This window comes from Polypterus senegalus, chromosome 4 (genome assembly GCF_016835505.1).
Source record: "Polypterus senegalus isolate Bchr_013 chromosome 4, ASM1683550v1, whole genome shotgun sequence".
In the NCBI taxonomy this organism is placed as follows: Eukaryota; Metazoa; Chordata; class Cladistia; order Polypteriformes; family Polypteridae; genus Polypterus; species Polypterus senegalus.
In genome coordinates this window covers 148,574,991-148,596,717 of record NC_053157.1, presented here as the reverse complement: position 1 = coordinate 148,596,717, position 21,727 = coordinate 148,574,991, and the positions used below count along the sequence as shown (strand labels likewise).

The window sequence follows — 21,727 nt, the reverse complement described above, 5'->3', positions numbered from 1 at the left end:
CACCTTCTGCCTTTAGCCAGATTGAAGCCTGCCTCATCAACATATATGAAATTATGAAGTGGTTCCCTTGAGTCCAGATCTATTATACGCTGTACACCAACAGAAAAAAAAAACAATTATACTACATACTGCACTGTAAATTGTTATTTTCTTAACAGTATTTTGGGACAACATATTTCAACAAATTGATACAAACCTGTTCAGATTTTACTTACTGTATTGTACTATGCAGAAATATAAATAAAGTTGTACTGTTTACTGTAGTTTACAGTATGCAAATAAATATGGTGGCCCTTATTTCATCAGGAACAACCATGTATACTCGGCCTCCACTTCCTCTACCTATATTTTGTCTCCTTACTCTTCCACCCTGCATCTTGCAGCCTTCTTTCAGGCTGTTGTGCTTGTTTATTAGCTTGTGGTTGGTCCATTTTCATGTAGGAAAATGTTTCAGTAATCTGTATTATCCATCCATTATCCAACCCGCTATATCCTAACTACAGGGTCACGGGGGTCTGCTGGAGCCAATCCCAGCCAACACAGGGCGCAAAGCAGGAAACAAACCCTGGGCAGGGCGCCAGCCCACTGCAGAATCTGTATTATGTTTGGTATATACAGTATATATACTGTATATATGCTGCAGTAAAACTGAAGGTTCATGGAATTCACCTCTGAACAACTGCAGAGAACTGGTTGATCGTTGGTTCAGCTAATGCCTCATGATTATAGGTTAACAGTCACCTGAGACCAATTACCCAATACTGTTATAAATTTCAGATTTACCAAATACGTAAGTAAACATGCTAGACAGATTATGACAACTAGTTCATCATTTTTGCACAGAATGACTAAAGCAATGAATTAATAAGTAGATGTTTTGAGTGGAAGGATAAATTAACAGAGAAGCAGCATAACACATTTTGACAAAAAGCAACTGCCTACAGTCCAGATCTGTCTCCTATTGAAAATGTCTGGCGCATCATGAAGAGGAGAGTCGACCAACGGCGACAACAAACTGGTGAGCAGCTCAAGTCTTGTATACACTTGAAAAACTACAAAACATTTGTTTCTTCAGTTCCCAAACAAATAAGAAGTGTTATTAAAAGCAAAGGGGATGTGATCCAGTGGTAAACTTACCTCTGTGCCAACTTTTTTAGAGTGTGTTGCAAGCATCAATTTCTAAATTTGTTTATGTTTAACAAATACAATTAAGTTTCAAAAATGTAATCTTTTTTGTCCTTTTGCATGTTAAATAATGGTTCAAGTGAATTGCCAAATTACAGATTTTAGTTTTTATTGCATTTTTATAAAGTGTCTCAACTTTTTTGGAAATGGAATTTGTAACATTACATAAATTAAAATAGTTATGTGCCAGTATATACAGTATAAACTCTGAAGAGTTATGTAGATTTCTGTTACTGTTTACGGTATATCAAAAATATGTGTAAGTCCTTAAATATTCATGCTCCGTGAACAGCAATATACAAAAACAAACTAAACATTTATTTATTGTCCTTTGGGCTTCTATGGGCTCAATAACTGGCTGCACTACTTTTAAAGAATAAGTTTGGTGCTCTTGAAGTCTGTTATTCTTCAACTATGTCAAAAACAAGTTCTTAACTGAAACATTTTAAATGTAGAGAAAAATGCCTCTCCCCACTGGCTGTTTTGAGGCCCAACAGGCAAAGCCTTAATACTTGCCAAAAAGTATAATTTAGACCTAAGAATGTTGACTGATGGTTTGACAATGAAGATATATTGGAAATGTATGTAGCCATATTGTTTTCACAAAAATATAACTAATTTTGTTTCATAAAACATGCATTCCATATTCCAAAGCAATGACAACAACATTAAGTTAATATGTTATTTAATTTTTATTATGGATTCTTGTCAGTGCCTTTCCTCAGTTAACATGATTGCTTCTCAGTGACTGGCATGGATGCAAATGACACGGTCATTGGCCAGCATTATGAAAGCCACAAGGGCAAATAAGAACTGCCTGAGTAAAATATCACGTAAAGTATGTGTATGTAGCTGTTAAAAAAGACATTGTCATTCAGGTAAAATGTTTTGAAAATAAGGATACTTAAGATATGAAATTAAAAAAAAAATAAAAATGGAGTGGCCACACTGCAACACACACATCTTTAGGGTGTGGGAGGCAAACTAGAGAAATAACAGCAAATGCCACAAAAGCCTGGAAGGACATGCAAAATCCAGTCAGTCGTATGGGGCTTTGTGACATCATCACTAAGCAATGTGATACTAACGATATAAATGAATAAGCTTACTTTGACAAAAGCTGTTTGTTTGGTCTTTACTAACTTTACTACTTTTCCAGTTTAATTTCAGAAAATGTTAAAATGTCCCCAGAACTGCATAACTGACTGCCAAAAAAAATCATCCCCTTCAGTAATACAAATGATGCCCTCAAAGGACAAAATAGACTAGTCCCTGAACATGCCGATTTTTTCCAGTTGTGGTGGCAGAAAATCCCACTATCTGCAACAAAATCTTTAGTCCTTGGTAGAAATCTTTACATTTTCTGCATAAGCACTACCAATTGTCAATTGTCCTGAGCTTTGCTGTAGCTTCAGGCTATAATCTTTTTTGTGTTTCTTTCTAATTCCTTCACACCCTTTTTTTCCCCCTATTTCTTCAGTTTGCTGAAGCTCCCCATAGGCATTTTATACCTCATATATATATATACATATATACATATGATTCTGCCAAGGCTAAACATTTCTACATTTTCATAACCAGACATTTTGATGAAAAACAATTGAGGTTTTCTTTTTCTAAATGCTTAGAAAACTTAAAAGTTTATCAGGAAAAGGGGTAGTCTGAGCATTTACATCTCTGTCAAAATAATTGCACCATTTAAAACAACGCCCCTATGGGTAAAAGGTTGCACGTTTGGAGAAAGGAATGAAATGAAGAAAACAGTTGGACTGCTGGAGCCTAACAAAAGTACAGTATATCTTACTTTGAGGAAAAAAATAGATGTGCATTTGTCTGAAATATGTAAAATCTAAAAATGTAAATTAACACTGAGGAACATTCTTGGTTGTTGAAGTGGATGAATTTTCTAAGTTTAAGGCTTTTGTTTTATATTTGTTCTGGTGCCCCACAGACTGCCACTGTAAGGTGCCATGTAAGACATTTATTTTTTAAATTTACAAATAATGTTTCACTTAAGACCACAAGTTTCCAGGGTACATGAATGTATACCATAACTGTGAGAAATAGTAACAACTACCTATAACTAAAACATTTCCTGCAATTACTGATTAAACTGTATCTCTCACAGCTCTATTGGAAATTTTTGACTTAGTCTCCTTGTACTGTATACAATAACTGCTTCCATTTTTAAAAACGCGGTGTGGTATGAATTTCTTGTTTCATATTTTGCCACATCTTACTAGGTTTTAGGCTTGGACTTTTTCTAAGATATCTAAAAACTGTACAATTATTTTTCTTCAGTTGTGTTTCAACTTTAGATCACAGACAGCAGTCTGATAATGCTATTAAGAACCCATAAATGCAAAGCAGAATTCACGATTCCTTCACACCACAAAGTTCCTGATTCAGCAAATATTCACCATACCATGACATTACCATGAATTCATTAGATCACAACAGAAGCTGCAATGAGACAGCAGTAACTATTTGGAAATATAACTTTCAGACAACCAGAGTGGGATATAGAATGAAACAGAGGAGACTGGCTGAAGTGCCAGAGATCCAGTGACGGACAGTAAAACTATGGAGGGCTAGATGCGAACCAGACCACCTCCTGACTAATAATTGTGAGCCTGTGCTCTTGCCAGTAAAGCTGGACCTTTTAGAGAAACACTAGGGATGACTTATAGGTGGTCAATCCTTTCTTTGCAGAATGTTAAATTGCACCAAATATTTCCTAGTAGAAATGACTGGGGCAGTGTTGTACTTTTATAGGAGAAACTATAAAAGCAACTTTGCAAGTTCCACTCCTTAAGTTTTACCTCGGCTTCAGGCATAAAAACATACCAGGGACTTCCAGATGGAGTTCTAGTCTGTTGTTGCTGAATCTTTTAAAAGCCTGCCCTTGACCCTGGAACTGATTCTGGAAGACATTGGCCCCAAGATGAGGTTTAAAACCTAGCATTAACTAGAAAATGATTGGGTTTGGAGTTGGGTGGACAATTTGGTGTGAAAGGCGAATGACTAGAGAAAGGGATGTCAAGATCTTGAGAAAGAACAAAATACAGATTTCAGATGAGATGAAAAATGTTTTATAGTTCTTTGGACATAAGCAGTCCACAAGGCAGACAAGACCAAAATATGCTAAAGAAGGTCTACACAGGCAACAGAACTCTGTTTTAATTACATATTTTAGTTTATTTGTTTTGTTTCCATATGTCAGTTCTTTTATTATTTTTTTTTACTTTCTTCCTCAAGTTGTCAACTATGTTTCTAATATACATATATTATATAATATATATAAATGTACTTATTCTGACAACTGTGGTGCATCTGGTATTATTTCCCATGTGAACAGACAACTAGAGGCACTGTTGAAACATATATTTAGTAGAACTAAAACCCCATCACAAGTAACAGCAGCAATGCAAATGGAAAAAAAACTTAAATATGGTAATCTCTGACCAATCATAAATCACAAAAATGTTTTCCTATATTACACAGAAGATTCACTGAAAACCACAAATGCAAATACTGTCAATTTTTTGTGTGATATAAATTGGGCAAAAACTTTACAAACACAACAAAACTTCAAATGTAAAATATAGCATGTAGACGATCTACAAAAGATGTCTGTTTTACTGCAAGACTATGCACACGTGGACAAAATTGTTGGTACCCTTCAGTCAATGAAAGAAAAACTCACAATGGTCACAGAAATAACTTTAATCTGACAAAAGTAATAATGAATAAAAATTCTATGAAATTTAACCAATGAAAGTCAGACATTGATTTTCAGCCATGCTTCAACAGAATTATTTAAAAAAATAAACTCATGAAACTAACCCTAACCCTGGACAAAAATGATGGTACCCCTAGAAAAGACTGAAAATAATGTGACCAAAGGGACATGTTAATCCAAGGTGTGTCCACTAATTAGCATCACAGGTGTCTACAATCTTGTAATCAGTCAGTGGACCTATATATAGGGCTCCAGGTAGTCACTGTGTTGTTTGGTGACATGGTGTGTACCACACTCAACATGGACCAGAGGAAGTGAAGGAAAGAGTTGTCTCAGGAGATTAGAAAGAAAATTATAGACAAGCATGTCAAAGGTAAAGGCTATAAGACCATCTCGAAGCTGCTTGATGTTCCTGTGACTACAGTTGCACATATTATTCAGAAATTTAAGATCCATGGGACTGTAGCCAACCTCCCTGGACGTGGCCGCAGGAGGAAAATTGATGACAAATCAAAGAGACGGATAATATGAATGGTAACAAAAGAGCCCAGAAAAACTTCTAAAGAGATCCAAGGTGAACTTCAAGCTCAAGGAACATCAGTGTCAGATCGCACCATCCGTCGTTGTTTGAGCCAAAGTGGACTTCATGGGAGACGACCAAGGAGGACACCATTGTTGAAAACAAATCATAAAAAAGCCAGACTGGAATTTGCCAAACTACATGTGGACAAGCCACAAAGATTCTGGGAGAATGTCCTATGGACAGATGAGACAAAAATTGAACTTTTTGCCAAGGCACATGTTCACAGACGGAAAAATGAAGCATATCAAGAAAAAAACACTGTCCCTTCTGTGAAACATGGAGGAGGCTCTGTTATGTTCTGGGGCTGCTTTGCTGCATCTGGCACAGGGTGTCTTGAATCTATGCAGGGTACAATGAAATCTCAAGACTATCAAGGGATTCTAGAGAGAAATGTGCTGGCCAGTGTCAGAAAGCTTGGTCTCAGTCGCAGGTCATGGGTCTTGTAACAGGACAATGACCCAAAACACACAGCTAAAAACACCCAAGAATGGCTAAGAGGAAAACACTGGACTATTCTAAAGTGGCCTTCTATGAGCCCTGACCTCAATCCTATTGAGCATCTTTGGAAAGAGCTGAAACATGCCGTCTGGAAAAGGCACCCTTCAAACCTGAGACAACTGGAGCAGTTTGCTCATGAGGAGTGGGCCAAAATACCTGCTGAGAAGTGCAGAAGTCTCATTGACAGTTACAGGAATCGTTTGATTGCAGTGATTACCTCAAAAGGTTGTGCAACAAAATATTAAGTTAGGGGTACCATCATTTTTGTCCAGGCCTGTTTCATGAGTTTATTTTTTTAAATAATTCTGTTGAAGCATGGTTGAAAATCAATGTCTGACTTTCATTGGTTAAATTTCATAGAATTTTTATTTATTATTACTTTTGTCAGATTAAAGTTATTTCTGTGACCATTGTGAGTTTTTCTTTCATTGACTGAAGGGTACCAACAATTTTGTCCACATTACAAAAAATATAAATATAAAAATATACAAGCACCCAATAGTGTAGCTGTCATAAAAATTCTGATGTTCCTCAAAGACCTCTTTTTTTAACCTAACTTCTCCTATAAAATGGATTTTCTGTAAAAGATCAAAATTTACAAAAATTTTAAAACGATACCCATTTGAAAAAAATCTAATTCTTATTTTGGATAGTTGGGGTAAACCCATTTAAAAGTATACTGTATATGTAATAATTTCCTTCTAGCTTTTCTATTTATAAAGTTTTATATTTAGATATACAGTACAGTTTTATAAAATTTTGCTACTCATCAGATTTTTTTGCTATTTATAACGTTTTTTGCTTGCTTAGAGTACCTCCCTGCTACATAAAAAAACATGACTGGTGGGAACATGATTTTGCATATCTTCACAGCAAATTAAACTCACAGAAATAAGTGAAGAAAATATGTCTACTATTTTATTAATAAAGTTTAAAAAGGTTGTCAAATGGTAAAAGGCCATTGATATGGCATTTAAAAAGTTAGACCCAACTGTTTGAGTCAAATCAGCAGAGAAACTGAATGGCCACAGACATTGGAAATGAACAGGGTTTGGAATTATATAAATGGATCTTATGAAAAAATCTTACAATAAATTAATCCAAACTGAGAAAATGAAGATGTAAAGTTAACAAATATAGAGGATTCTCCCAAATTACATCATCATAATTAATATCCAGTTTATCTGGATATGTGGGGACCAGACACTTACAGGAACGAGAGTCAAGAGCTTTGAATGAGACATCTTAATTCTTGTGTTTTTTGCAAAATATCTTCATTTGAATAATATTAATGAATTGTTTTTTAAATATAAAGCTTCTAACTGAAAAGTGGAAAAGGAGCAATCAAGAAGTTTTTTTCTGTTGTATTTATATATGCAAAATACAAAGAACCTTTTTCTAGCTCACAATAACCTTTACAGTATATCTATCAGCTTTAATCATGGTCTCCAGCAGGGGGCACTTGCTCCATTGGATTGAGTTCTTTATTGAATGCAGGACATACTGAACCTTATCTCTTCAGTATTTTATTTTTTTATTTTTTTCTCCATCCATCTGGAGTTTTTTTTTTGTTTTTTCTGTCCCCCCTGGCCATTGAACCTTACTCTTATTCGATGTTAATTAATGTTGATTTATTTTGTTTTCTTATTGTGTCTTTTATTTTTCTATTCTTTATTATGTAAAGCACTTTGAGCTACTGTTTGTATGAAAATGTGCTATATAAATAAATGTTGTTGTTGTTGTTCAGTAACCATGGTGGAAATGATGACATAATACATTCTTAATGACTATCAGTAATTAAACGATGAAAAGAATGTAAAACAAATTAAATTCAAAGTCCCTTTTGTATTAGCACTCTACTGGGCATTGAAACTCAACACTTTCCAAAATATTAGCCTTGGAAGACTGTCTGCTTCATACTGCATTTCATAAAAATGGGCACACTTTACTTCTAAGGCAATAAGAACTCACTACACAGAGTTCTAAAGAAACAGATGATGGAAAAACCTGATAGTGGCACTCTGCGTAAGCAAACATTAGATGCAAACAGAATAATGCCAAATTTATTAAATGCTATGTGTATAGTCAATACCTGTTGTTTGAGTAATAATAAATGAAGCTGTATGACAAAGAAATATGTGATTGTATATGAAAGTTAAAAGTTACAGATGTGGGACATAGTCTGAAGATGTATTGCAAACTGAGTTGACTGGGTTACGTCTTTTTCAGTTCAGTTAGGAGTTTTTACATTATACCAAATTTAACTTGACTACAGCTACTGTTTTGAAGGTGCAAAAGTGACGTCCTGATTTTCCCAACCACCATTCCCACACTGTCATACTATCACACTAGACTAAATAAATATGAGTCCAGGCATAGATATTAGCATTTTCTTTCTTGCAGTAGAGATTTACAGTAGCTACCACAGTATTTGGAAGGCAAATTAACTTTCATTAATTTCATTAATAAGTCATGGGTGAAAATAGGTAATAACTGTCAACTTAAACAACAATAACAGATTAATAATTACAAAATGTATGTAATTTTTACAATAACAGATTAATAATTGCAAAATATGCATAATTTTTATAGCTAAGTACATATAAAAATTATAAAAACATTTTAAATATTTTTTTTTTTATCATTTTTACCTATAAAAATGTTACATTCACATTGCAGTTCTATTTTTTAGTAATCTGCACAAAAATAAAACACTGCAAATCTTTATAAACTTTTACCAAAACTCTTTTTTGTTTCCACACTTAAAGAATTTGGTGCTATGGATACATTGCCAAGCTGCTACTCTTACACATAAAATGAGACATCGCAGCTATTGGGAGCCTCGGGATTCAGTGGCTATTGTGACAACACCAGACTTTCTCATTGTGTACAATGCTTGTAGATTTCAGATTGAATTCATTATACAGTATCACAAAATTTCAGGAAGAAAAGAATGGCCTGCTGGACTGAGTATCACATTTGTGACTCTTCCTTTCATAACCACACTGGAAATCCCCAAAGGTTTACTTTATCCAAGAACACTGCTAGAGTTTTAGTTTTCATCTCCTCCATTGTCAAATGTGAGTCAAATATACTTTTAGCTTGCTTAAAATGAACCCCAGGCAGGCTGACTGAAAGTAGCTTATAAGGTGGTTGCTCATTATGAGTGCTATGTATTAAGGAATTGGAAAAATTCTCTAATATATTAAAATGCCAGTCCCTTATTATGCCCTTGTAAATCCATTAATGTAACAAATTAATTCCCAGGAAAACTGCAAATGAACTCAGCTTTAAACAGATTATAAAATGTCTATCATGTAATGATGAAGAAAAAAAACTGCACTAAAATGTATAATAAAAATAATTATGACAGGGTATATTACACGTATATACATTATACAGAAAGTACTTTCTATAAAGAGACTGGATTTGCAGCAGCAATATACAGATGAAATTACCTGTCATTTTCTGCAAGTGCTGCTTTCCTAAGAGATGTTCCCTTTTATTATGTAGGGAACTGAAGTACTGGCAGCATGTCCTGCAGTATAAGTCACTGTTTTCATCGCCCTATGTGAAACAGAACAATGAAAAAACCTTAGCTGCATACAATTAAAAAAAATGGCACTATTTAAAAATAATATTAATATTTTTGTTACTTATGGAAATCAGGACAATTGTTATTTTGCACAACACAAGTATGTGTGTAAATATGATAATACTACTGCATTATTTGAAACAGAGAAATGCAAGACTGCACAGAGACCTTAGTTACTTCTCTGCTTCTGTGACTTAGAGGACGAGAGCTTGGATATACCAAGTTCCTATTATAAAATATATTACATTTTTTATTTTTACTATACATCTTAAGTTATTCTGACTTCCTCCAATGTAATTTCCAATCAAGTAGTTCATATGAATATATGTTAATAATTTCTCTATTAGTAAGTGACTACTCTTTTGTTTTGTTTCTTTTTAATTTGCTCAGGGAAAGACAACATAAGTAAATTTTACTTAAGTTACAAGAATGCAAAATATAAGAAGGAACAGAAAATGAAGTTTACTTAAACCATCAAAGATGTGTGTCATGTTCCTTCTACAGCACTTAAAGTGTCCTCCACTTACATTTACACCCTTGGTAAATAAAAGCAAAATGGGATATGATCTTTCATTTTTACAGCTAACATTCCGTTACAACGAACTCCCAGGGACCTAAAAAATATTTCATTGTAACGAAAATTTTGTTGCAATGAGATTCTGTTTTTGTTACTAAACTGCTTTCTTTAACTTGTGCCCAGGCATTTCCATTCATTTCAATAGCTTCTTTCGCGTTAATTTTAATTTCCTCCTTCCTATAAGTTATGCTGACGAGAATTTTTCTCAGCTTTTCCTTGCGATAATACACTTTCAGGGTGCGAATGATGCCCAAATCCAATGGCTGAAGCACTGCTGTGCAATTGGGTGGGTGGAATTCAACGTGAACATTCTCTAAATGTGGAAGCATGATGTGGGCAGCACAGTTATCAATCAGGAACCGAATCATCCTTTTCTTTTTCATATTGTGAGGTTTCTGAACTCTTTTGAGACCCCCACCCCCACCCAATGGGATCGACACGCTGAAGTGCATCCCAAAGCATGATTGCATTGTCTGTGGAAGATTGTTTCCGTTGCTGGGGCAGGGCAAAAACAGGCTCATTGCGGTGCAGTGAGGCTACACAGAAACAAATCATAAAATATCGGGGTCGCGCTATAATTCCATGTCTTGAACCCCAAAACATGAGACTGAATCTCAGTACTTTAGCAAAACCAGCTTTATTCAGCTTGAAACAGGAGCAGCACACTTATTAATTGTAGCGTGATCTGCCACTCTTCTGTACACAAACACAGCAGTTAGGCTGCAACACCCATCAATATCTTTTCTGTTTGCTTTAGCAGAGAGACACAGCATTGCTGAGAGATGCAGCATAGTTGTGAGCCTGCTGTTGCCCCGGCAACAGATAAACAGTCTTCCACTGACATGGAGATCGGCCTTTGGGATGCTCTTCGGTGTGCTGTCTAGTTGGGGAAGGTCCCAAGAGAGTTTACAAAGTTTTCTTGAATGAGTGCCGCATTAATAGGAATGTATCTTGAACAAGCATCACTGAACCACATAAAAACTGCTTTTTTGACGTCTTCAAATGCAGCAGTTCACATACATTTGCAACCCGAGATTTTTCTCCTTTTTTTGCTCAGACTTTCAAGAAAGTTGACAGCGTCGATGGTGAAATTCCAAATTCACTGGCAATGTCTTTTTTCTTATATGAACTGTTTTTTCGTGTCTGCCATTTCTATTGGAGGGTGACAATGAGTAAAATTCCAATGGATGTTTTTCAAATGTTGACGAGCAATAAGCAAAAAGGTATCACAGGAAACAAAAATGTCAAAAAAAGTAAAAAAAAAAACAGTACGAGGAAAATCAGAAGAAAGAAAAAAAAATTACAATGTTTCTGTTTGGGGATCGTTGTGCACAACTGAGCTGCGACCACAGAACTAACTGCTCTGGGAATGATTCATTCAGGCATTTCAAGGTCTTTTGGAGAATTTGAAGTTGTAATGAAAGTATCTGCTGAATGTACTTCGTAGTAACGAGATTTCTATAGACTTGCGTCATATGGGGAAACTGTCGGGACAATAAAAATACTTCGTTGTAATGAAAATTTCGTTGTAAAGATATTCGTTGTATAGGAATTTTACCTGCATTAACAAAATCTATTCTATAGGCAGTACTAAATAATTAAAAGGAAAAATAAATTAGTCACAAAACAAATATTTTGCAATACATTTTTTGTAATTCCACATTTTGGTTATGCAGGGTGCATCTGATCATAGTTTGGAGAATTTATGACCAGAAGACCCAACTAATGTTCAGAATTCTTGAACTCTAATCCTTTGATTACTCAAAGTATTCAGCTCAACGTGCATTAGGTCAATATAGATACAAGTTCTCTTTCAAGCCCATTCTTAAAATCTGCAATTGCTTTAAATGTCTTAATTATTGCCCTGATATTGGGCATAGGCATTTTTAATTTTTTAGCTATTTTCATAGTGCCATTTCCTTATTTTTGCAAATTAACAATCTTTTGTCACACATCATTACTGTATTCTCAGGTCACTGGCCTGTGTGTCCCCTTATATTTATACCCCAGTGAAACAGGAAATAATAGCCGACGACTTAAGTGTTACTAATCACACAGTGGAACTTAAAACATAAAATATGAACGGCAATATACTTTAATTATATTTTACTCAGATAACTTTTTAAGGGTGCCAATAATTGTGGCAGACACATACTTGAGAAAAGTATTTGTTTCATGTTGATCATTTTTTCTTTCAATTATTTGAAACATCCATTTACATTGAAGTAAAAGATGCACATAAAGTAAACCACAAACTCACCTAAATTGAAAAAAATAAAAATGATAGTTAAAAGGATCTTATTGCTATTCAACATTATAAAATTGGTATTATTTACAAAATGGCTGAATGGAAATTTATATCTGACAAGATGGGTAGTATTATCTATATATATAATCAACCAATTCACCCAACCATGGGAAGCATGACCATGGGGTACTCATGACGGAGCCCCGTCCTCCAACTCTAACCCTCCCCCCACGCCCACCCTCACTCTCGAGGCATGCGCACTGCCTGCTCATGTGCCCGCCTCCAACACCTCATCAAACACATGTTTACATGCTGCATACAGCGATTCCCATCCGCGACAAACATGCTTCCTCTTAGATGGTCCTGCAGAAACAGGGAAAACCTTTGTCTACAAAACCCTGATTCATACCATCAGAGCTAGGGGAGACATTCCTACAACCGTAGCATCTACAGGAATAGCTGCAACATTGTTACCGGGTGGATGTACTGCACATTCCGTTTTTAAAATACCGTTGAAGCTGACTACTACTTCCACATGCAACGTCAAACCTACCTCGCCATATGCTTAACATCTGCAATCCAAATTGATAATATGGGACGAGGCGCCAATGACACATGCATACGCATACCGGGCAGTTGACAGGTTAACGTGACCTCACGGGTGACACGCAGCCATTTGGAGGGGAAACAATACTATTGGGTGGAGATTTCCGACAAATACTCCCTGTCATTATGCGTGTCTCCCAAGCACTTACTGTCGCCAGTTGCATTAACAAGCAACCTTTGTGGCGTCACATACATGTACTTACACTGACGACAAATATGAGAGCTCTTCCTCACGAACAACATTTCGCAAAATGGCTCCTCGATGTTGGAGATGGGAAAAACGGAATAGCTGTAACATTACCTTCACATTGTTTTCCTTTTAATTCTGATCCCGTTCAACAACTATATGGTGACATCGACTTCTCAACTGTCACTCTGGAACAACTCAGTACGCGAGCTATATTAAACGTCACCAACGAAGACTCTCTACACCTTAATGAACAAGTACTGAAACTTATCCCTACCGACGAAGTAACTTTCACCAGCGTTGACTCCATCGTCACAGACAATCCCGCAGATCAACTTTCATTCCCCGAAGTATTTCTTAACAGTCTTACTCCCACTGGCATGCCTCCGCATAAACATTAAAACTGGTTCAGTCGTCATGCTTCTCAGAAACCTCATGCCAGCAACAGCTCTCTGTAATGGCACTAGACTGACTGTTGCCAGCATTCACTGCAATGTACTGGAGTGTAAAACTATTATAGCTCCTACCTCACAAACTATTCCCCGGATTTCCCTGACCCCATCAGATTCAAATTTGCCTTTTACTTTTACACACAGACAATTTCCTGTTAGATTAGCCTTTGCAATGACAATTAATAAAGCATAGGGCCAAACTTTCAAAAAGATATGCCTGTATCTGCCAAACCAGTTTTCAGTCATGGACAACTGTATGTTGCTCTCTCCAGAGTTCCATCTTTTCATTCACTCACAGTCGTATCCTAAAACCCACCCCATTTGGACAACTCTGTCTTTCCGGAAGTGTTCACCCATTAATTAATAATTATGTGGTGTATGCTATGCTGCGGATCGGCTAGTTGTGTATATAGTAAAAATTTTAAGATAGGGTCTGCCTATAGGAAAACACAGTGTTTTGAGTTCCTGCATTACTGCTCTACAGTATTAGGACCAAATTAGGAGTCTTTAATGAACTGTATTTAAGCATTTGAAAAGTTTGCAGACAGAACTTTGTCATTTTACTGTTCAATTACCTTTTAGTCTTATTTATTACATTATGCAGTTTGAATATGTGCCAGGATTTCTGTCTCAAACAGTTAGTTTAGAAGCAAATAAATGCTTTTAAAAAACTGAGGGCACAGCAATAAATCTCAGTTCCTAACCATACAGTGGAATTGTTTTCCTACAGAGCCAAAAGTTTTGGTATTTTCTGATTCTGATGCTTTTACTCAAGGTGACTTTCATAGTACTGCTCCAGTCGCAACTAAGCAATATGTGATATTTGCAGCGTTAACCGATAAACAGAGTGCTGGACTTCTATATTTTAAGTGAAGCAATATATTTCAGCTTCTTTTTTGTTTCCCTAAAAAGATCCAGAAATAACAATACAATTGGCCAATAGTATATATGTTTACAGTTAAAGCAAAAACAATTTTGTATCTTACTCAAGACTGGAACAAAAGCAAATTAAGGAACTTGAAGAGAATCACACTGTGTCAAAGGTAAGAACTGAACTTGCAACCCTATCACTTATAGCCAGTTTACATTATGCATTTAAAGACCTTCAGATGGTCAAAAGCTATGCAACACAAATACTATATCCCGATTCACACATCATATTCATACACATCAGTAACCTTTTCGAATATTTTGCATGTTTGGTTTCCAAAGCCCTGATATTGAAACACACATATGATCATGGTCGATGTGGAGCTAATATGTATTCCCTAGGTCTGTAAAGGAATGAACTGTATTTAATACAGTGGTAATCTACTTTCCTTCCCTCATCCCTAGAGATGTGAAGGTAAGGTAAATGGAGGACTCTAAACTGACTCCAATCTGAGTTTGGGTAGGCACGTATGTGTTTGTCCTGTGATGGACTAGTGCCCCATTTTGTGCACAGTGCTAGCGGCATATGCTTAAGCCTGCCCTGAATCTGAATATGACTTAGTGGGTTTGAGGATAAAATAATGCATCTTAAAAGGGGATTGTTTGTATTTAATGTTCAAAATCAACAGTGATGATCATACTTATATTTTAATATATAAGTCAGAAACTTACATTTATCTGTGTTAAAGCTGTCACCTCATTTTCAAAATCCATCTCTACTGTTTCAACACCTGCAAAAGAAGTAATGAAAAACATAACAATACATTTATAATATTGCTGAACAGTAAATCTGTCTCTGTGCTGTTATTTTATATTTATTGTGTGTTTTAGAATGCCCACAGCTATGCATCACGAAAAGAATGGGTAAGAGTCAATCCTTAAATCTATTTTTTATTAAAATCAACCACAAAAATATGTTGTAATGTAGTTCTTGTAATAAATCAAATATAAAATTCTGTGCAATCAGACAAAATACAAAAAAAACTACAGGTATGGAAAATCTCTATTTGCAACATTGCAACAGATGCTGATTACTGTCTCCCATAACTACTTCCATACACTAGAGGGCATTAGTGTTTCATTGGCATTTAAGTAAATACCCTTACAGAGTATTTTGATATCAGCAACAACTCTAGTATTTAGGTTATCGTTATATCGCACTACCTAACGATGCCTTAGTGGTTTCAATATTAATTATACATTATGAGTGAAAATCACAAAAATCTGAGAATTACTTTATTGGTATATTGGGAATTGTTAGCTAAAAGCAAAAAGAGAGATGACTGCAAGAGAGCAGCATTTAAAAGTGAGCCCAGTGTAAAAGCACAAATTAGCAAAAGCACATAGCTTTCCACATATGTAAAAAGCAAATCATCATCCATTATTAAACAGCGTACTTTATAGCTATAATGGAAATAAAAATAATCACTTGATGCTATCACTGGTGATTCAATCTGAACTTTAAATTTAGTTGATTAAGAATAATTACATTATCACAATTATTGTCTTTCATTAGGATTCTGGATAGTAAAGGGGAGCTTCTGAACATATTTTGTTCAGTTTATTATTAATATTTAACTTTATGTATATTTTCATCAAAATTTTGTTTTACTGCAGGTACTGCCATTTTGTCTCTTCTATCATTAACAACAGGGTTTCACTGCCACCAACACACAAGTTCTTCCATATGATGTCATCTTCAGGTGGGCATATAACATTAAGGATCTCTACATCTGGCATCCAAGATTAGTTAACAAAAATTGATTTTTAGTGAGGCAGGTTTTCATGTGTTTTTGACTTGTTTTTTGAATTATTTATAGGAATTTGGTATTTTAGTACTTCTGTCTCACAATTCTGACCTCAGCACTTTTATTTAACTAAGTTAATTTTCTCCTCATCTCCTAGTCTATTTCAATGTTTTCTTCTGACATTTTTTTTTTTATTAACCTACGGTAGAACAATCATGATGAAAGATATACACTGTATGCTTATCGTACAAAAGAGAAGTTTTCTGGTGCCATTCAGGTACAAGCCAGGAACCAAATAGACAGACAGACAGACAGATAGATAGATAGATAGATAGATACTTTATTAATCCCCAAGGGGAAATTCACATACTCCTGCTGATAAAAACAATATTAATTAACACTAAAATTACCAGAGCCTACGAAAAAACTCGTAAATCCGTCCCACCTTAAATCGCTTCTTAAAATCGTTCACAGCTCTACACCAGCGTCTTTTGTCATCTAAATGTGCTGATAAAATCAGGCTGCAAGCAGCCGGCTATTCCATCCCCCCACCGACTTAGAACGTGCACAAACTTCTCCCAGCTCATGCCTTGATTGATTTTCTGGGAGTGAAGTGGAGTTTTAGAGTGGAAATAATAGATCCTTATTTGGAACACATGCATTTCATGTCTGTTCCGTTTCTACAGTAATCTGTGTAAACACATTGTTAAAACAGAAATGTTTTTTATATACTAGTAGTAGATGACAAAATGTAGGCATAAACTATATAATGTATGAAGACTTGTAATGTATGTATATATTTTGTCATTTACTACTAGAATATGAAAAAGGTTTCTGTTTTAAAAATGTGTTTACACAGATTACTTTAGAAACGGAACACACAAGAAATGCACGTGTTCCAAATAAGGATTTATTATTTCCCTTCTAAAACTCCACTTCACTCCCAGAAAAATCAATCAAGGCATGAGCTGGGAGAAGTCTGTGCATGTTCTAAGTCAGTGGGGGGATGGAATATCCGGCTGCTTGCAGCCTGATTTTATCAGCACATTTAGATGACAAAAGACGCTGGTGGAAAGCTGTGAACGATTTTAAGAAGCGATTTAAGGTGGGACGGATTTACGAGTTTTTTCATAGGCTCTGGTAATTCTAGTGTTAAAGAGCAATAAAAGCGCAGTGCAAGTATGGGGAGTTCATCCATTGTAGGGCACATTTATGCACACACCCACACCAACTTGGTTAATACAGAGTTGCCAATTAATCTAACATATTAGTATTCAGGATTTGGGGGAATACACCAAAACATCTAGTGAAAAATTCATGCTGACACTAGGAAAATATGAAACTCCATACTGGCTGTGACTCAGAAGTCTTGAAAACCAGAATACAGAGAAGATCATATTTAACAAAGTTTCAGGACTTCATGCACATGAATGGATGTAACAAACATTTCAAAGCCTACTGAAAAGAGCAATTAAAATTTAATTCTACAGATAGTCCATCCATCCATTTTCTAACCCGCTGAATCCGAATACAGGGTCACGGGGGTCTGCCGGAGCCAATCCCAGCCAACACAGGGCACAAGGCAGGAACCAACAGATAATACATAAACAAAATATCAAGACATTCAAACTTACCACAAAGATATTTCACTTTGTTGAGTGCTTTTCTTTTTAAAAATGACTTGTAAGCTTCAGAGTTTTGATACATTTTTAATTCCTCTATGTACCGCTCCTTATCTTTCTCAGCAATGTTGTTATACTTCTGGAAAATATATATAATATTAGAAAGCACTGGTTACAAAACTGGTCAATATAGGATCTTTATATAATAGTTAGTTTATTCCAACCAGTTTCACAATTGATACATCATTCTTACTTTTAATTGATCTCTCAGTTTAGTGAGCTGTGCTTTATTCACTTCATTCTAAAAAATCAGAAATATTTGTATTTTTGCCAGAACTTTAAATGCTTAGGTTTCCTTTGGCATTTTCTTTCAATTTTACCCTTTTTTAAAAGATTTTGCTCCCTTAATTGCATCCAAATGCAGACATTCAGAGATTTGTAAGAGAAAATCACTTTTTAATGAGCAGAGAAGTGAAAATGGTAGTAAAGCTAATTGTTCCCCTTTAGGATTCAATGTTGTTTGCACTCATTGCTAATCATCAGCATATGGATGCAACTAAGTATGCAGCTGTACAAAAATGGGTAATGTAAAAAGAAAAATGCAAAACAAATAAGCATTTAAAGTTATGGTAAAATTACAATTATTTACTGTAGATTCCGGAATATAAGCTGAAAATTTCATCCTAGATTTTTGGCTTGGAGTTTGGGGGTCGGCTTATACGAGTATTGTTTCAGATTCAAGATTTCCAGCGCAATGCCGGTTTTGCCGATGAATACAGAAGTAATTAATGATGAAACCACAGCGCCATCTTTCAGATGAAGAAGTAACTTTGCATGCCAGTACTTTAAATTAAATATAGAATTTATTCAAAAAAGTGTTTTAGTTGTTGATTTTATTAATAAAATTTATAATAAATTATCGGGAAGTTTAAAATAAAATACCGACTGTAAATGTCACTATAAAAATCCTTGAATGAAGAAATCGCTAATCCTCTTACCGCTGCCATACAGTAATTAAGATGAATGAGTATCGTAATTGAATTTAAAGATTAGGATTAGTAAGATTTGATGAATAATTAGTTACTGTTCGGCATAGTAAGGTTCAATCCATTATGAAACAAAAAAAAATAAGATTTTATATTTAACTAGCAAAATACCCGCTCTTCGCAGCGGAAAAGTAGTGTGTTAAAGAAATAATGAAAAAGAAATGGAAACATCTTGAAAATAACGTAACATGATCGTCAATGTAATTGTTTTGTCACTGTTATGAGTGTTGCTGTCATATATATATACACATACATACATACACACATACATTATATATACAGTATATATATCTATAACTATATATATCTATATCTCTCTCTATATATACACATACATACTGTACATACATACATGCACACGCACACACACACTATATATATATATATCTATATCTATCGATATCTATATATATCTATATATCTATATATATCTATATATAAAACTATTTGCCCCCTTCCTGATTTCTTATTCTTTTGCATGTTTGTCACACAAAATGTTTCTGATCATCAAACACATTTAACCATTAGTCAAATATAACACAAGTGAACACAAAATGCAGTTTTTAAATGATGGTTTTTATTATTTAGGGAAAAAATAATCCAAACCTACATGCCCAGAGGGGACTGGGCGGTCTCATGGTCTGGAATCCCTACAGATTTTATTTTTTCTCCAGCCGTCTGGAGTTTTTGTTTTTCTGTCCCCCCTGGCCATTGAACCTTACTCTTATTCGATGTTAATTAATGTTGATTTATTTTGTTTTATAATTGTGTCTTTCATTTTTCTATTCTTTAATATGTAAAGCACTTTGAGCTACTGTTTGTATGAAAATGTGCTATATAAATAAATGTTGTTGTTGAAAAAGTAATTGCCCCCTTGTTAAAAAATAACCTAACTGTGGTGTATCACACCTGAGTTCAATTTACGTAGCCACACCCGGCCTGATTACTGCCACACCTGTTTCAATCAAGAAATCACTTAAATAGGAGCTGCCTGACACAGAGAAGTAGACCAAAAGCACCTCAAAAGCTAGACATCATGCCAAGATCCAAAGAAATTCAGGAACAAATGAGAAAAGAAGTAATTGAGATCTATCAGTCTGGTAAAGGTTATAAGGCCATTTCTAAAGCTTTGGGACTCCAGCGAACCACAGTGAGAGCCATTATCCACAAATGGCAAAAACATGGAACAGTGGTGAACCTTCCCAGGAGTGGCCGGCCGACCAAAATTACCCCAAGAGTGCAGAGACGACTCATCCGAGAGGTCACAAAAGACCCCAGGACAACGTCTAAAGAACTGCAGGCCTCACTTGGCTCAATTAAGGTCAGTGTTCACGACTCCACCATAAGAAAGAGACTGGGCAAAAACGGCCTGCATGGCAGATTTCCAAGACGCAAACCACTGTTAAGCAAAAAAACCATTAGGGCTCGTCTCAATTTTGCTAAGAAACATCTCAATGATTGCCAAGACTTTTGGAAAAATACCTTGTGGACTGATGAGACAAAAGTTGAACTTTTTGGAAGGCAAATGTCCCGTTACATCTGGCGTAAAAGGAACACAGCATTTCAGAAAAGAACATCATACCAACAGTAAAATATGGTGATGGTAGTGTGATGGTCTGGGGTTGTTTTGCTGCTTCAGGACCTGGAAGGCTTGCTGTGATAGATGGAACCATGAATTCTACTGTCTACCAAAAAATCCTGAAGGAGAATGTCCGCCATCTGTTCGTCAACTCAAGCTGAAGCGATCTTGGGTGCTGCAACAGGACAATGACCCAAAACACACCAGCAAATCCACCTCTGAATGGCTGAAGAAAAACAAAATGAAGACTTTGGAGAGGCCTAGTCAAAGTCCTGACCTGAATCCAATTGAGATGCTATGGCATGACCTTAAAAAGGCGGTTCATGCTAGAAAACCCTCAAATAAAGCTGAATTACAACAATTCTGCAAAGATGAGTGGGCCAACATTCCTCCAGAGCGCTGTAAAAGACTCATTGCAAGTTATCGCAAACGCTTGATTGCAGTTATTGCTGCTAAGGGTGGCCCAATCAGTTATTAGGTTCTTTTTCACACAGGGCCATGTAGATAGGGCCATGTAGATTTGGATTTTTTTTTCTCCCTAAATAATAAAAACCATCATTTAAAAACTGCATTTTGTGTTCACTTGTGTTATATTTGACTAATGGTTAAATGTGTTTGATGATCAGAAACATTTTGTGTGACAAACATGCAAAAGAATAAGAAATCAGGAAGGGGGCAAATAGTTTTTCACACCACTGTATAAAGCAAAATACCCGTGCTGCGCAGCGGCGAAGTACTGCCTTAAAAGTTTTATTAAGAAGAAAATTAAACCTTTTTAAACTGAGGGAAAATATACCAATAATTATTTGTTAAGGATCTCTTTGTATACCACATTGTGAGTTCGTCCCTCCGGTTGTAATATGACCAAGGTGTGCGTTGAGCTTACTCTTAAGCATGCAACGTACAGTTGGCCATGTGAACAGTAATCTTGTTTCAAATCTCACAGCTTGGATTGCTGCTGTCATAATCGGTTTGAGTTTCATGGTTTGTTTCAATTACGACAGTATTTGTAGAACTTGTGTTGAAGTGACATTCGGCATCTGTCAAGCGGTGTAAGTATACAACCAGTTTCATCGATAACTTCACATCCAGCTTTTGAGAGTTTAAACATTCATAAACTTCAAAGTGT

General features: G+C 35.5%; 1 protein-coding gene across 3 annotated transcripts in view; it reads right to left on the bottom strand.

The window, feature by feature from the left end:
• LOC120527716 (SWI/SNF-related matrix-associated actin-dependent regulator of chromatin subfamily E member 1-related-like) overlaps positions 1-21,727 on the bottom strand; it is an 82,286-nt gene that overhangs the window by 34,433 nt on the left and 26,126 nt on the right. For all 3 annotated transcript variants that reach the window (XM_039751456.1, XM_039751457.1, XM_039751458.1), the window contains exons 6-8: positions 17,986-18,112; positions 15,276-15,334; positions 9,467-9,575 (exon numbers count right to left, since the gene is read on the bottom strand). In XM_039751456.1, the coding sequence (XP_039607390.1) occupies positions 9,467-9,575; positions 15,276-15,334; positions 17,986-18,112 (295 nt within the window). The remainder of the gene's footprint in view (positions 1-9,466; positions 9,576-15,275; positions 15,335-17,985; positions 18,113-21,727) is intronic.